Genomic DNA, 17,900 nt, shown 5'->3' on the forward strand with positions numbered 1-17,900 from the left:
AGCAGCCATTAATGGCGGTATCTAGGATGTAATGAGGGGTGGGGTTAAACAGACAATGGCAGTTGCAGCTATAGAGTCATGTAAGCCGAGGCGCACAGGTGACAATAGGTACAGCTCCTGCATCATCACGAATAGCATAAACATCAGTTTGTGTGAACTACTTGCAGATCATGACATACAAGTACATCATAACGTTAGGAAGAGGTTAACACACTTAAAGTAAAATCGGTTTCGGTTTCTGTAAACAGAAAAAAATATAATTAAAAAGAAGTTGCATAATAAAGTTACCTTGTACCAAATGCAGGTTGAACTTCATGAGGATTGCGTCGATCTGACCAAAAAAACAGCAGCCTATCAAATTTTGGTTCAATATCTGCAAACTGAGATTTGCCTTCAGGAAATATTCTAAGTACGCCTCCATTTGCCTGTAAATACATTATAGAACAGGTGACCACTTCAATATGATTAAACCAAGGCCATTGTGTTTCATCTGAGGTTCTCTTCACACAGGCATTTTGGCAACCAGCTGTCAATTTTTCCAAGAAGTTAAGAAACCCATGCTATTTCTACTCAAGAATATAACAAAGTAATAATTAGTGTTGAGTGATACCATCCGATATTCAGAAATATCGGATTGGATCGGCCTGATACACAAAAAGTAGCGGGTATCGCCGATTCCGATACCGGAAGTCTCATTCAAGTCAATGGGACAGAAATATCGGACTTTAAAAAAACCCTTTTCTTTCCTTGTACATCCAGTTCGGGAGGGGGGGGGTTTGGGGGAAGAGTGTGGGCGGACACTGTGCGTGTCTGTGCGCGGGCGGGCTCTGTGCGGGCCTCTCGGGGGTCTGTGCCGGCTGTCGGGGGTGTGTGTGTGTGTGTGTGTGTGTGTGTGTGTGTGTGTGTGCGCGCAGGCATCGGGCGATGCCTGCTACAATGACAGTGATTGACACATTAGCCAATGATGGGACAGTAGTAGTCCCATCATCCGGCTAATGTGTTGAATGTGAAAAAAACATACATACATTCATACACACTACATACTACAGATATACTACATTCATACATTACATACAGTACATATAACATAAGAGTACATACTCACCATTATTTGTCACTTTGATCCCCGAAGCCAGTGTCATCTATGAAAAATATGAAAAAAAAACCACCAAATACTCCCTGTTCCGCAGAAATCCACGAGTGAGTGTCCCACGATGATCTCCTGTGGAGAACAGCAGCATCAGCTGATGCGACCGTTCACTAGGGGCTGCAGGAATCCAATGACGGGAGGTAGGTATCCTTCTGCACTGTATTCCTCCGCCACAAAAAAAAAAAAAAAAAAAAAAAAAAAAAATAGTCCCTAGTCTCACTTTTGGCATTGCTGTGTGAGAAAGTTCCCACGCAGCTTTTGCCATAAAGTGAGACTAGGGACTTTTTTTTTTTTTTTTTTTTACAGTGGCGTAGGAATACAGTAGGACTTGTAGTTCCATCGGACGATGCACACGCACACACACACACACACACACACACACACACACACACACCCCCGGCAGGCCCGTACAAACTCGGCAGGCCCGTACAGACCCCGCATCATGATGACATCATTTCAGCAGCCAATCACAGCCACAACAGTGGCTCATTGCATTATGGGAACTTCCGATTCCGGTATCCGATATTGAAAAAATATCGGTACTCAGTATCGTAATTCCGATAAAGCGAATATCGGCCGATACCCGATATTTGCAGTATCGGAATGCTCAACACTAGTAATAATACAAAAAATGTGGTGAATATAGAATATTTTGCAATTTACAAACTTAGTTTTTATGTCCTTAAATCAGAGATGTGTTATTTATTAACTATTTTGTGGAATTACATTTTTTTTGCAATTTCATCACGCATGGAATTTTTTTCCATTTTCAAGTACCCTATATAGTAAAAGCAATGGCGACATTCAAAAATACAACTAGTCTCACGAGAAATTAGCCCTCACACGGCCATACTGACAGAAAAAAAAAAAAAAAAAAGCGTCCGCATTTTTCACTGCACATGACAGCTGATTCAGCCAGTCATCAAGTGCCTATAACAACTGTGGGTGGAGCACTGTCAACCTGTTAAATCCTGCTGTCAATCACGGTCAGTAGGATTTACAAAAAACCCAGACAGAAGTGCGTCACAAATCCCGACCATAGGCGCCCGTCACATGATCGCAGAATGCCGATGGTGGAGGTCAGCAGAAGACCCCTGTAACAGTCATTGTGAGTCTCTTGTGAACACCGGCTCGTGGCTGTCATTTATAGGAGATCGTAATTTCTGCTAAGTACATCACAAGTGATCAGATGATTGCTTCAAGTCTCAAGGCTATTGGCACATGGATTCCCTTTCAGGAACATGCTGCCCGGAATGAAGGGAGTCCTGCAAATACAACATGGCGTCCACAATCTATTCCAACCAAAATTACTTAGTGAAAGACAAACATACCTTTCCTTCTGAGCCCCGCCATGTGCCCAAACAGTAGTTTGACAACGTGTTATCAATATATGCAGGAGAAATTTAATTGTACAAGAAGTTTTTCTCCTGTAAAAATTTCGGGGCTGAAGCTTTTTTTTTTTTTTTTTTGGGGGGGGGGGGGGGGGGTGGGGTGAGATTAAATTTCTCTTTTTCGGGTCCCGAGAATATAAACTTTTTTGAAACAGCTATGGGTCCAGAATGAGGACTACACTCCTAGGAGATTTCCTTGATGGTCATAGTTTCCAAATTGGGGTAACTTGTGGAGAGTTCCTGCTGTTTTGGCCCCAAAGGTGACAAGGCGTCCACAATCAATATTCTCTAAAAGTCAAACTGCTATTAAATCACTTAGCTAGAAGGAGGAGGGGGAATAAATCCCCACCATAGAGTATAATCCTTTAAAAATTCAATTTTATTAAATATATCACTTAAAATAAATCACGAAAGGCTGCTGGACACCAAAAAGCAGGGGTAAAGGGTTACTGATAAAATGCAAAGTGCATATGAATAGTCAATCAACAGGTAAGTTAATACACTGAAATGCAACAGGCCACAAATTAATTAGCAGCAAATAAAGTGCAGTGTGCAAATCAAAATATTAAGAAGTGGCAAAGCACAAATAATAGTGACAAACAGCAAGTGCCTAAACGCAGTGTCATGAAGCAAAACTATAACACAAATATGTTTTCATCTTAATTTTTCTGTGTTTTTCATTTACCATTTTCTATCCATTTTTTCAATCCTATTTTTCATATTTCCACCTTTAATGATTCTTTTCATTATAATTGCTTCCCTTTTTACAACACATTTGTTTATTCAGCAATATTTCACTTTTTGTATCTATATTCCGTTCCATTACATTTATGCTAGCTCAAACCAAACCCTCCCACCTTCATTGTCCCACTTTGATTTCATTCAAATGTTCCACTCACGGACCTTCATTTATGTCACTGCTTTCCATTATACTGCAGAGTCCCCAGTGCGCATGCGCCACTGGCCTGGCATTTGATTTTTGGACCCACGGACACAGGATTGCATAGCGAAGGCGCCGTCTCCATGACGACCGTGGGCTATTTGCGTTTCGGTGCCAGAAGATCTCTTTTGGATGCGGGGTCGGCCGCACATGCACCGTAATCACTGGGACTTTGTGGATACTTCTGCGCCTATCAGCTGCCGCAAGTCAGAACACCTGTCTTGTATTCTCCGCACACATACGGGCTCAGCCATTGGACGGGCGTCCTTTATATAGTCATTAAATCCCCCTCCCCCAACACACGCCTCCTGAAGAAGTTCTAACGAAACGTGCGTTGGGGTGGCACTGCAGTACTTTTTTCTGCCCTAGTCAGGGCAGGGAAGTACACCTGCATAGGAGCGCGATGCCCGGGGGTTGTGTGGATGACATAGGGATGTGTCATCCACACAAAGCAAGAAGGAGGGCGGCGACCGTAAGATGAGAGGCGCTAGACCAAGAACATCGACACTCCACTCCTCGGACCGGACCACCCCGCAGGTAAGTACAATAAGGCTGGTTTCACATTAGTGTTTAGCGCAGCGCATCATGCGCATTTGCCTCTATGTTTAACATGGCGGGCGCATGGTCTAGCGTTTGCACGCGTTTTCGTGCGCATGCGTTTTGTAGTGTGCGCCTAGGCGCGCCCGACGCAACCTGTTGCATTTTTGGGTGCGTCCAACTGTCAAAAAAAAAAATATGCGTTTTAAGAGTTAACATGGCTAGAAACTGGTTAAACCGCATGCGCCTAAAAAACCGCAATCGCATGATGCCTTTTTTGCATGCGTTTCTATTGCGCACGAAGCGCAGCGCTAAAAAACGCTAATGTGAAAGTAGCCTAAAAGCTCTTTCTTCTCTTTACAGGTTGGGTTGGGGGCAGATATACAGCATTACAGAATGCTATACATCAGGCCTAAAAAGGTGGTGGCGGTAATGGGCCTAATCCTGTGACAGTTTCCCTCTAACCCCTTCACGCCGCAGTCCTTTTTCATTTTTGCATTTCTGTACTTTTGACCACCACCATTGGTTTTTATCATGTCTGTGTACTCAAAAATGGGAAAAAATTCCAAGTGAAGTTGCAAAAAAAAAAAAAAAAAAAAAAGTAATTCCACGTTTTTTGGATTTTCTTTTTTTACCATGTTCACCAAATGCTAAAACTGACCAGCAATTGTGATTCTCCAGGCCATGACGAGTTTGTAGATACCAAACAGCTTTTTGGCATCAACTCCACTCACAGTGTTTGGAGGAAATTGAAGGATGAGTACAACCCCAAGAACGCCTTCCCAACTATGAAGCATGGTGGGGAAACCTCATACTTTTGGACTGCTTTTCTGCAAAGGGGACAGGACGACTGCATTGCGTTGAAGGGAGGATGGATGGGGTCATGTATCACAAGATTTTGGTCAACAACCTCCTTCCCTCTGTGAGAGCATTGAAGATGTGTCGTAGCTGGGTCTTCTAGCATGACAAAGGCTTGAAACAAACAGCCAGGGTAACGAGTGAGTGGCTCTGTGAGAAGCATTTTAAAAGGTCCTTGAGTGGCCTTGCCAGTCTCCAGACGTGAACCCAATAGAAAATCTTTAGAAGAAGCTGAAACTCAATGTTGCCCAGCGACAGCTCCGAAACCTAAACGATCTGGAGAAGATGTGTATGGAGGAGTAGGCCAAAATCCCTGCAGTGTGCGCAAATTTTGTCAAGAACTACACGAAACATCTTTGTCACAACTCTTCTCTGGTATCTCGGAACCAGGAGCTCCTTCCCTGTTCCCCGGATTACTTCTGATGGTGATGACGCCGGAGCCACGAACCTTACTTTAGCGCCTGAATCCACCCTCAGTCTTTACCCCTTGCTCACCCAGGGAAGAGAGAAGTAGTAGTGGTGTACCGTAATACACCAACCAGACTAACAAGGTAATGCAAACAGTGATAAAAGCAAAATACCAGCAATACAAATATAATAAACAAAAACAGAGCTAAACACCAAGGAGTGGAGGATGGGGAAAAACTCAAACCAGGAAAAGAACACAAAAAAAACCTCACAACAGTCTCAGATAAATCCACCAAAAGCCTTCTCAAACAACAACCTCCAACTCCAACCATGCAGCGTAAGCTTGCTGTGGCAATGAGCACTTGCCAGGGCACAGATTACATAGGAGATGGGAGTGACTAACAGTGAACAGCTGAGAGCCTTCATACAGGAAAGCTTCCAAGAGCTCACAACTGAGCAGAGTAACCCCTGATTGCTAAAAGAAATCTGCAGTTTAATATGAAGGTGAAGCCCTTCTAATCAGTGCAGGAGTAGGAGTAATGAGACACTGCAGTCTTCTGGCTCCTCTCTGTCGCGGTAAACTCATGACATGTCTGACCTCTTATCGCAAACAAAAGATTTCTGTACCAAATATTACGTTCTAGTTCTCTAATGCATCAAATACTTATTTCAAGCAATAAAATGCAAAATACTCACACAAGAATCATGTAAAAATGATACAATGTGATTTTTCTTTTAGATTCTGTCTCACAGTTGAAGTGTACCTAAGATAAAAATTAGACCTCTCCATTCTTTGTAGGTGGGAAAACAAAAAAAAAGAAAAAAAAAAAAAAAAAAAAAAAAATAATATATAATAGGTAGTGTATCAAATACTTATTTTCACCACTGTACATTTGATTATTGTGGCCAAAGAGTTCCATTTAAACCTCATCGGTCCACAGGACTTTTTTCCAAAATGCATTAGGCTTGACAGATGTTCTTTTGCATACTTTTGAAGCTGAATTTTGCAGCAAGAACACAGAGATTTTCTTCTGATGACTACTCCATGAAGGTCATATTTGCGTAGGACTGTCTGAACAGTAGAACGATGTACTACAACTCTAGAGTCCACTACATCTCTATGAAGGTCTTTCGCATTCAAGCCGAGGCTCTGATTGGCCTCTCTAGCTATCCTACGAAAAGCACTCACTGAAATTTTGCTTGGCCTTCCAGACCATACCTTGATCTCCACCATTCCAGTTAACTGCCATTCGATTTTCACGTACGAGTGCTAGATGTAATTATCATGGATAGAACTTATTCATACAAGCGATAATCTGTGGGGCCATTCAAATGTCCATGATTTTTCACAATCCCAGCTGTCCAAGGTAAATAGCAGAGACATGTCCAATTTTGATCCGAGAGTTGGATAAAAAATGATTGCGCAAGATAGAAGAGGGTGTATAGAGTGGGCTCACCCTCCCCATACTCAGCAGGTGATGGCTGCGTGTTAGGCTGAGTTCACACGTGGCGTTTTTTTCGCGTTTCCGCGGCAGTTTTAACCGCACAATTTTGCCGCGAAAAATAAGCATCCCATGGATTCCTATGGGATTCCGCAATGCTGTGCTAATGCATGCTCATTAATTTGCGGAATCGCGGCGATCCCGCACCCATAGGAATGCATTGTTCCGCTTATTTCCCGCATGTGGCTGTGCACACCATGCAGAAAGTAAGCAGAACATTTGCGGATGGTACCCACGGTCCGGAGGAGAGGAGACTGTCCTCCGGGCTTTGGGTACCATATCCCTGTAAAAAATAGAATTTAAAACAAAAAATATTGTTATTCTCACCCTCCGACGTCCCGCGCAGCCTTCCCGCTTCTCTTCACGCTCCCGTTCCCAGTAGTCCTTTGCGAAAATGCCCGCGATGGCGTCCGATCTCGCGGGATCGCGAAGTCTCGCGGTAATTCGCGCGACGTCATCGCGAATTACCGCGAGACGTCGCGTTCCCGCGAGAACTGACGTCATCGCGGGCATTTTCGCAAAGGACTACTGGGAACGCCTGCGCGGGACGTCAGAAGGTAAGAATAACACTATTTTTTTTTTTTTTTTTTACATTCTATCTTTTACTACTGATGCCGCATAGGCAGCCTCCGTAGTAAAAAGTTGGTCACACTCGTCAAACACTATGTTTGACGAGTGTGACCAACCTGTCAATCAGTTCTCCAAGCGATGCTACAGATCGCTTGGAGAACGCTAGCATTTTGCAAGCTAAATACGCTTGCAAAATGCTAGTTTTTCCGCGGGAAAATCGGGGGAATTTAAAATGCGATTTTCCCACGGACTGGAATTCCGGAATTCTCGCGGTAATTTCCGCGAGAGTTCCGGTACGTGTGCACTTAGCCTTACAGTCAGGACCTGCTTCTAAATCGCTGTTGTGGCATTGCTGTATAAAGCACATGTGAGCAGAGGACTGCAGCTTCAAATCTGTTATGGGGACTATTAACCCCTTCATGACAAGCCATTTTTGCAATTCTGACCAGTTTCCCTTTATGAGGTAATAAATCAGGAACACTTCAACGAATCCTAGGGATTCTGAGCTTGTTTTTTCGTGACATATTGGGTTTCATGTTAGTGGTAAATTTAGGTCGATAATTTTTGCGTTTGTGGGGGGAAAAAAATAAATAAATCGGAAATTTGGCGAAAATGTTGCAATTTTCAAATTTTGAATTTTTATTCTGTTAAACCAGAGAGTTATGCGACACAAAATAGTTACTAAACATATCCCAGATGTCTACTTTACATCAGCACAATTTTGGAAACAATTTTTTTTTTGTTAGGAAGTTATAAGGGTTAAAAGTTGACCAGTGATTTCTCACTTTTACAACAAAATTTACAAAACCTTTTTTTCTTTTTTTTGTTTTTTAGGGACCACCTCACATTTGAAGTCACTTTGAGGGGTCTATATGGCAGAAAATACCCAAAAGTGACACCATTCTTAAAACTGCACCCCTCCAGCTACTCAAAACTACATTCAAGAAGATTATTAACCCTTCAGGTGCTTCAAAGGAACTAAAGCAACGTGGAAGGAAAAAATTGACATTGTAATTTTTCCAACAAAAATTTTCTTTTAGCATCAATTTTTTTCATTTCCACATGGGCAACAGGATAAAATGGATCCTAAAATTTCTTGGGCAATTTCTCCTGAATACACCGATACCTCATATGTGGTCATAAACCACTGTTTGGGAGCACGGCAGGGCCTGGAAGGGAAGGAGCGCCATTTGACTTTTTGAATGGAAAATTAGCTCCAATTGTTAGCGGACACCATGTAGCGCATGGAGAGCCCCTGTGTGCCTAAACATTGGAGCTCCCCCACAAGTGACCCCATTTTGGAAACTAAATCCCCCAAGGAACTTATCTAGATGTGTGGTGATCACTTTGAACCCCCAAGTGCTTCACAGAAGTTTATAACTCAGAGCCGTGAAAATTAAAAAAAAAAAAAAAAAAATTTCCCCTCAAAAAATGATTTAGCCCACAATTTTTTATTTTCACAAGGGTAACAGGAGAAATTGGACCCCAAAAGTTGTCGTCCAGTTTGTCCTGAGTACGCCGATACCCCATATGTTGGAGTAAACCATTGGGCGCATGGCAGAGCTCGGAAGGGAGAGAGCACTGTTTGACTTTTTGAACGCAAAATTGGCTGCAATCAATGGTGACGCCATGTCATGTTTGGAGACCCCCTGGTGTGCCTAAATAGTGGAAACCCCTCAATTCTAACTCAACCTTAACCCCCAACACACCCCTAACCAAAACCCTAACCACAACCCTATCCCCAAATGCATCCCTAGCCCTAACCACAAGTCTAACCCTAAACCCAACTCTAACCACAATACACCCCTAACCCTAATCTTAACCCTAATTCCAACCCCAACTCCAATTCCAACCCCAATGCCAATGGAAAAATAAAAATATTTTCTTTATTTTATTATTTGTCCCTACCTATGGGGGTGATTTACTATTTTTTTTTTATTTTAATCACTTTGATAAATCCTATCAAAGTGATCAAAATGAATGGAATCTGCAGATTCGACGGGCGCACTGCGCATACACCCGCCATTTTAGAGGATGACGGTGCCCATGACCTGGGATGGCGTGACACCTGGAGCGACACAGGGACTTATGAGGTACCAGAGGGGTGGATCGGAAGGCGGGGGGGCAGGGAGCAGATGGTGACAGCAGCTGCAGGTAGCCGCCGTCAGTCGTGGGGGGGGGGGGGGGGTGTCTAATCGCTGTCTCCAGCCATGTCCGTTACTACTGCAGCACTGGATTGCAATATTTCATCAAATTTCATTGATGAAATATTACTATCGCTCTGATTGGCTGTTAAAAGTGAAACAGCCAATCAGAGCGATCGCAGCCGAGGGGGGGGGGGGGGGGCAAAGCCACCCCCCCGGGGTAAAGTACAAAGCCCCCTGTACCTGCGGGTCGGGTGACCTTTCATTGACCCCGGTCACCCGACCCACAGGGGGGCTATCAAGTCATGACACAGCATATGTGTCATTGGTCATATTGGCACCGACTTTCATGACGCATACGCTGTGTCATTGGTCGGGAAGGGGTTAAGAACACTGAATAGTAAAAGGTTTTAAAAATTTAAAAAAAAAAAAAAACAAAAAAAAAAAAAAATTATTCAAAAAACAAAAGTGCACTTTCCTTTTCACCACTCCCCAATAAGAAAAAAAATAAATTTGGTATAGTCACGTTCAGAAAAGTCCGATTAAAATATAAAATTAATTAACTTGATCAGTTAACACTGCAAACCGAAAAAAAAAAACAAAAAAACCCTGCAAGAACCCCAAAATGATTTCGGCTTTTTTGTGGTCGCTGCAATAACACAAAATATGCAGTAACAATAACAAGTGAAGCCATAGATCTCATCTAAGGCCTCTTTCACACATCAGGTTTTCGCCGTCAGGCGCGATCCGGCGCTTTTGACAGAAACCGGATCCGGCGAAATGCAATGCCGGATCCGGTTTCCCCCCCATTGACTTGCATTTGCGCCGGATGGCCATGCGTTTCATCCGGTTTTCGCCGGATCCGGCAATGTGTCGCGATCCGGCGTCTGGAAAAAACGGTGACTGTAACGTTTTTTGTCTCCGGCGAAAAAGCCGGACACGCCGGATCCGGCGCGTCCGGCTTTTTCACACAATGAAAGCCTATGAGCGCCGCAATGCGCCGGATCCGGCGGCCGGATCCGGTTTTTTGGTCTGAGCATGCTCCGTAGCTCTGCCCACAAGACATATATAAAAGCAAGACAGTGGGACCCACAGCCACACCCAACATGCCACCCAAGAAAGCAACCAAGCGAAGCAGGAGAAGGCAGGAGACCACTGCAGCACCATCCGCACCACCACCACACCAAATGGAGCAGCAAATAGAACATGCTGAGGAGGGGAGGCCAGCAGCAGATGAGAGACGGTAATTATCAAATAACCCATTCCTCCAAACTAGGGCTATTTAATATCAAGATATTCATTGGCCCTTTGTTTCTCTTTATTCAACAGCCGCCCAATAGATGCAGCAGCAGCAGCAGCAGCAGCAATGGCAGCAGCTGGAACACCACCCACAGGCATGGAGTGTGGCCACCAGGAAGACAGCACATCATCTTCTGGGAGCCCTCCCTCGCATCGTCAGCGTTTGACGGTAAGTTTTTATTTCCAAAATCCATCTTCTCTGTAATATATGTCTATTCATTGCCTTTTATTTCAAAACAGGAATCACAAGATGAAGAGGAGCTCCCAGAAGAAGAAGGAAGGGGTGGACAGACACCTGGAGTGGGCTCACAATTGGTAAGTTTTTTGCATCAAACGCAGAAACACAACATCACACTACACACAACACATAGAAAACAATGTTCTGCAGACCACACACAGCAAACAAATGCCTACATCCAAAGACATAACATTTTTTGTTTTCCTCTCTAGTCTTCCCAATCTGGTGCTTGGAAAAGAGGTCCTCGCAGTGCCTCCCAGGGTCGTCGGCGACAGCAACGCGGCGGTCACCAGCGTGTAAGTATAAATATTTTTGCTTTGTTTTTTTGCACTTTTTATTTCATTTCTTTTGTGGAGGCTAATTATGTTATTTTTGTCTTTTTCTTTAACAGCCTTCACAGCGTGCTCCCGACTCTGACGGTGAGGATGGAGGGATTGATGTGGACCGCCTCATCGATCTCGTCAGAGAAAGGGAGCCGCTCTGGAATATGGCTGACCGCCGCCACGCTGACCTGATCGTTACCCGACGACTCTGGGAGGAAATCTGTTCGCTCCTTGTGGGCCGCTTGGAGGACCTCGAAGCTCGGGCCCAGATTAAAGAGCGTAAGTATATACAGTACCGGTTGCTTGATGTAAACCAGTGTTTCCCGAACTCCAGTCCTCGTGGTCCCCACGGATCATGTGTTCAGGATTTCTATTTACTATGGAAATCCTGAAAACATGACCCCTGGGGACCATGAGGACTGGAGTTTGGGAAACACTGATGTTGTATACTAACCACTCCTTTCTCGTTTCAGGGAACAGAATTGTGAATCGGTGGCGGTCTGTGAGAGATCGTTTCAAGAAGGAGTTCAATAAAGAGATGCGGGCCCCGAGTGGATCTGGAGGACGCAGGAGCAAGTACAAGTACGCAGAAGCCCTGTCGTTCCTCCGGGAAACAATGGTCACCAGAAGGTAAATATTACACACCACATGTGAAAAAAAATGTTATATGTAAATTTTTTTTTCAGCCAGGGCCATACCATGTCAGTATTTTAATTGTTCTTTTTTCTCTTTATTCCACAGCACGGTGAGCAGCACTCGGGAGCCGGCACGATTGGACCCTTCTGAGGCGATCCCTGAGGAGACCGGCACCGAGGGACACTTCGACCGCCCCGGTACATCTGCACCTTCCCAGCCTTCCCACACATTCGACCCATCTGTCCCATCCACCAGCACAGGAGCATCGTGGCCGCCTACATTACATGAAGCTGCTGGTGAGGAGATCGCTTTCCCTTTACCCCACCCTTCTGCCCCTGCCACCTCTAGTACACCTGCGGGTACTGGGCGGCAGCGGCAGAGGGGTCAGGAAAAGACTTATGCGCCAGAGTTCTTGCATCTGAATGCATCTTTCCAGAACTGTCTAAAAGTCTTGTCAGAGCAAATCTCCGCAGGCTATCAGCAGATCAACTCCAGCATTCTGGAGGTGAAGACACTTCTGCAAACCATGCATTCAGAAGCAAGATCTTCGCCAAACCACACCTTTTTCAGGTCTGTTGTGGAGCGCATGGAAACGCTCTCTCCTGCCCAGCAGATGCATGTAATGCATTCATGCCACGCTGCTCTCCAGCCAGTTACCTCCCAACCTCCTCCTCCTCCCACCACAGTAGTTCCTCCACCTGCACCCCCTCCAGCCACTTTCCATCCTCCCCCTCCTATTACATCTACACCACCTCCAGCCACTTTCCATCCTCCCCCTCCTATTACGCACCATCCACCTCCCCAGCACCAGCAACCTCCCCAGCACCAGCAACCTCCCCAGCACCAGCAACCTCCCCAGCACCAGCAACCTCCCCAGCACCAGCAAACTCCCCAGCACCAGCAAACTCCCCAGTACCAGCAACCTACCCAGTACCAGACATCTCCCCACTTCCAGCAACCTGCCCCGTACCAGACATCTCCCCACTTCCAGCAACCTGCCCCGTACCAGACATCTCCCCACTTCCAGCAACCTGCCCCGTACCAGACATCTCCCCACTTCCAGCAACCTGCCCCGTACCAGACATCTCCCCACTTCCAGCAACCTGCCCCGTAACAAACTCCTTCCCCATACAACTTGCCATCAACATCATCTGCTCCTACAGTCCCTGCCCAACCCTCCACTCCACCACCCACCACCTCTTCTGCTTCCCACATGTCCACCCATTCTGTAGTTTTTTCCACACCTTCACCTCTAACTGTTCCTTCCCCACCACGATCCCAGTCCTCTCTCCACACTCCCAGTGTCGAAGTGTCCCGCAGCCCCTACAGCAGTATTTCCACCACACACTACACAGATTGATAATGTGTGTATTTAAATAAAAATGACCAGTTTTATGGTTTCAGTTTTATAGTTTCAAAGTTTTATTAAACAAGTTTATTAAAATTTTAAAAAAGTTTACTAAAAAAAAACATTTTTCAATAAAAGTTAAATTATTTTACACTGGTTGTCTGTCATTTCTTTCTGCGGCGAAAAAGGTTAAATACAGGGTATTTAAAAGGTGAAATGGTATTCAAAACTAGGTATATAACTGTGGGTAAATTTTAGCTTTTTGCCACAGTTGTGTTCCTGTTTGTGTTTGAAGCAAAGTATTTCACCTAAAAAGTTGTGTTTATTGTTGGTGATTTCCTAACAATGTACACAACTTTTGTTAAAAGGTGAAATACTTTGCATAAAACACAACCAGGTACACACCTGTGGCCTAAAGCTAAAAATAGAGACCATGACAAGATAGCCAACTTTGGTTGGCAAAGGTATATACTGTTGGTACAGAAGGTACACAAGTTTGGTTAGGGCACAAATCTTTCACACTCTGTCATCCTGCCAGTGTACTCTGCCTTGAGGTGACAAAGTATAGTGCAAAATTGTCCCTCATTACTGAAACCGTCACAGAACTTCTAGTGGTAATGTCATGGTAATCTTGCAAGGTGGTTTCTTCAGAGGTGTCCTCAATGGAAATGGGTTCCTTGCAGATAACAAAATTGTGGAGTACCACGCACGCTTTGATCACTTCGTCCACAATTTCTGTCTTGAGGTTGATCGCAGTCAATAGGACCCGCCATTTGGCTGTCAGAATACCAAAGGTACATTCAACCATTCTTCTTGCTCTTGTGAGGCGGTAATTAAAAATGCGTTTTGGTCTTGTCAATCCCCTGCTAGAGTACGGTTTCAAAAGGTGTTCTGACAGCTGGAAGGCTTCATCCCCTACACAGACAAATGGCATAGGTGGACCAGATGTTTGCGGCAGCGGTCTAGGTGGTGGGAACTGGAAGGTGTTTCCATACAGTTTACGCCCCATGGCAGACAGTTTGAAAACTTGAGAGTCATTGGAGCGGCCATAGGCCCCAATATCAACCGCAATAAATTTGTATTCCGCGTCAGCGATGGCCATGAGGACAATTGAAAAATATTTCTTGTAATTGAAATATTCCGATCCCGATCCAGCTGGCTTTACAATGCGGATATGTTTCCCGTCCACAGTGCCCAAGCAGTTTGGAAACTGACATATCTGTTGAAACTTGTCAGCAATTTCAATCCACCTCTCTGTTGTGGGCTCTGGTAAAAACTCTTCAGCTAAGGAGTCCCACAGTGCACGGCATGTGTACTTCACAATTCCAGATATGGTGGAAATCCCGAGTCTGTACTGGAAATGCAGTGACGAAAGGGATTCTCCAGTTGCAAGAAATCTGTGGGGAATTAAAAAACAATCAATTAGTTTTAAATCACAGCATTACATACCAAAACTGACCTATAACACTTGGAGATACAAATTACCACCAACAAGATTGCAGTGAAAGTGTGCTCTGATGCGATCATATCCAATAAATGTGGCTTACCTTAAAGTCACCATCAGACGCTCTGCGGGTGAAACAGAGAAGCGGCAATAGGTGTCCGCTTTTCTTATGAGGTGTGCAATGCGCTCCACCAAGTAATCAAAATTCTCCATTTTCATCCTAACATATCCAAAAAATGTATCCGGGTTTCGTCGAAGGTCCATGCAGAGTGTAGAATAGACCCCACGCGTCATTCTCTTGGCTGTGATGGGGTGGATCCACAAACGTCGTCTACGATGCCTGATGCGCTGCTGTCTCGCTCTCTCCTTCTCCAGAACAATCACCCTCAAACGATTTGCCTCCGCTGTAAAATCCGCCAAATTCTTCAAAAATATTTCCAATGACAACATCCATCTTCGCCAGTAACTTGCTCTTCTCTCCAACCTGCACTTTCTCCTCTACAACCTGTCAAAGAAGGGCTGTAGGAACATGCTATATATAGTTTTCCAGTAGCCAATCCCGTTCGGAAGGCCACAAGGGTCAATTTTAAAAACCGGATCCGGCGTAATCAGTCGAAAAACGGATAGAAAAACGGATGAACCGGATGAGACAGATCCGGTTTTGTCTGTCCAGAAAAAGACGGATCCGCCAGAAAACCGGATCCGTCACATCCGGCGTTCCGGCACGACGCCGGATCGCGCCTGACGACGAAAACCTGATGTGTGAAAGTAGCCTAAGCCTGAAATGGCCTAAACTGTGAGCACATGAGTGTACCCAAGAAATGTCTGATCCTAGGAAACCGGCAGCTTTTGCTCCTGACAGGGTAGATAAGTCTCGAATGAAACGTTTCCCAATACTATGACTGTAGACTGCTGCGACAGTGTGTGCTGTGCACACCGCCACAATTCCCCTGTATTCCCAGTGCACATAGGCAGTCTTCCATATCGGAGATTTGCATACTTGTAGTCACGTGCAACTAGACTCACCACCTGGCTTCCCCCATTTCTCTTCTATTAAGAAAAGGCAGAGGAGTCTGGTCAGCACAAGACCACAAATATGCAGATCGCATAGATTCGGTGACGTGACCGTCACCCGCATGGGGAATACAGGGTGAACCATGACAGTGTGCCATATGGCATGGAGCTGTAGTATTGAAAAACAGCTTCGGGGGCACAGCCTCTTTTGGTATGACACTGGCATGTAGGGCTAGACTGCTCCTCACTTCTTGGACTCATCCAATGATGATATTTTGCACCACAACATTAAATAGCAAACTTGACAGCGGCAAAGGCACAGAACTTTAGACAAATACTGAGCGTGCTTGTAAAAGATATTACAAATCCCTGCACCCAAAAGGGCCATTTGTGTATCAGCACTTTCTCTTTATAAATTATCTGTCATTTCTAAAAGTGGTGGACAATTAAAGACTAAAAAATTTCTTCATTTCAAAAGGACATTGCAGTGGTGGGTTATGACAGCGTAAACTTAGGATGCACCATCACTTACTGATTACGTGGATCTGCCACCACCCTCAAACAAGCATCACCCCTAGTACACAGCTGCAGATCCTCCGACGCGGCACTTCCCTGCAAATAATGCTAGAGGCGCTACAACACAGACTCCCTAAAATCAATGCGATACAGGTCATAGTGCGGACTCCCAGCAATCAAAATATTACACATTTTTGGGAATGGGGAATGAAAAGATTCCTATATAAGCTAGAACTTGCCTTGTCCCTATAAACATAAAGCCGCCCACAAGATATTTAGAGTACCTTGGCATCCCAGTTCTTATTCAAATAGTATATGCAGGTAACACACCGTCCATCTGCATTTGGATTGTCAACATGTCGCACATAGCCTGTTCCTTTCCCAGGGTAGCAAGCAACCATTGCCTGTTGGAGAAAAACATACAAACAGATTAGACTTGCTCCATTTAACATATAACACAGGCATAATAATATATAAAGTCAACTGAAAAGTTACTTTACAAATGACTAAACATTTTATATTCCTCTCACTTTGTTGTTTGTTAGGTTTAGAAAGTCACAACATAATATTTTTAGTATTATATTAAAAGAAAACCCAAGTAACAAACATTCATACACGCTCCACCACCCTTAAGAATAGCAACTACAGTCTTGAATGAAGCAGAAGTGTCCATGCTCGCCGTCCTCCCCAATTATTGCATACGGGACCATCAGAAATAGCCAAGTGCTGCACTCTCTTTGGCAGCTCCAACGAGAATCAATGAATAGAATACACTCCATTTAAGACCGGGCTCTGCAGGAACTGTTCTTGGGATAGCTTTTTTTCGTCCCAACGGTTGGATAAGGGAATAGTTTTCAACTGTGGAAATACCCATTTAAAGGGGGTTATGTAGAATGCCATTGGTGGGGATATTGGTGCAGCACCCAGAATTCCAATTATTTGTGTCAGGGAAGCACTTTGCACAGTTCGGAGATATATCCAGGCTGGGTTCATAGTACCACTGCATGACCGGCCTTATACCCCATCAGATTTGCTCCCCCGCTTTCAAATACACTCCCCTGTTGAGACCTTATAACTGAGGCTGAAATGTGTCAGGAGCGATTTCTGTAGGGTTACTGCTGTTATTAAGATATACACTTGGGTACTGCTCTTGTATGGGCAGGAGCTATGCTGGACACGGTTTACTTTTACACTTTTGGGCCACAGGCATTGTTCAGTTTCACACCTTGGTAGGCCAACGTTTACTTTGTTCAGACCACTCATTTAATTAACCCCTTAAGGTCCAAGCCACTTTGTAGGGGTTTTTTTTCTGTAGGTTTTTTTTTTTATTTAACCACTGTCACTTTATGAGGTAATACCTTATTTTCACATCGGTATCAGGAGAAAATGGACCCCAAAATTTGTTGTGCAACTTCTCTTGAGTACGTAGATACCTCCACATGTGGGGAGAAACCCAAGGTTTGGGCGCATGGCAGAGCTCAGAAGAGAAAGAGCGCCATTTGACTTTCTGAACACAAAATTTGCTGGAATTGAGAGCGGACGCCATGTGGCGTTTGGAGAGCCTCTGAAATGCCAAAATAGT

General features: G+C 44.5%; 1 protein-coding gene across 1 annotated transcript; it reads right to left on the reverse strand.

Annotated features, from left to right (window-relative positions):
* Nucleotides 1–266: 266 nt before the first annotated feature.
* LOC141079905 (egl nine homolog 1-like) lies at nucleotides 267–16,785 on the reverse strand. The gene is made up of 2 exons (XM_073565387.1): nucleotides 16,603–16,785; nucleotides 267–425 (listed from the first exon to the last, which is right to left on the reverse strand). Exons 1-2 carry the CDS (start codon nucleotides 16,768–16,770, stop codon nucleotides 285–287), a joined length of 309 nt encoding a protein of 102 aa, XP_073421488.1. The 5' UTR covers nucleotides 16,771–16,785; the 3' UTR covers nucleotides 267–284.
* Nucleotides 16,786–17,900: the final 1,115 nt, after the last annotated feature.

This window comes from Dendrobates tinctorius, unplaced genomic scaffold (genome assembly GCF_039654945.1).
Source record: "Dendrobates tinctorius isolate UK_male_01 unplaced genomic scaffold, ASM3965494v1 ptg000706l, whole genome shotgun sequence".
NCBI lineage: Eukaryota > Metazoa > Chordata > Amphibia > Anura > Dendrobatidae > Dendrobates > Dendrobates tinctorius.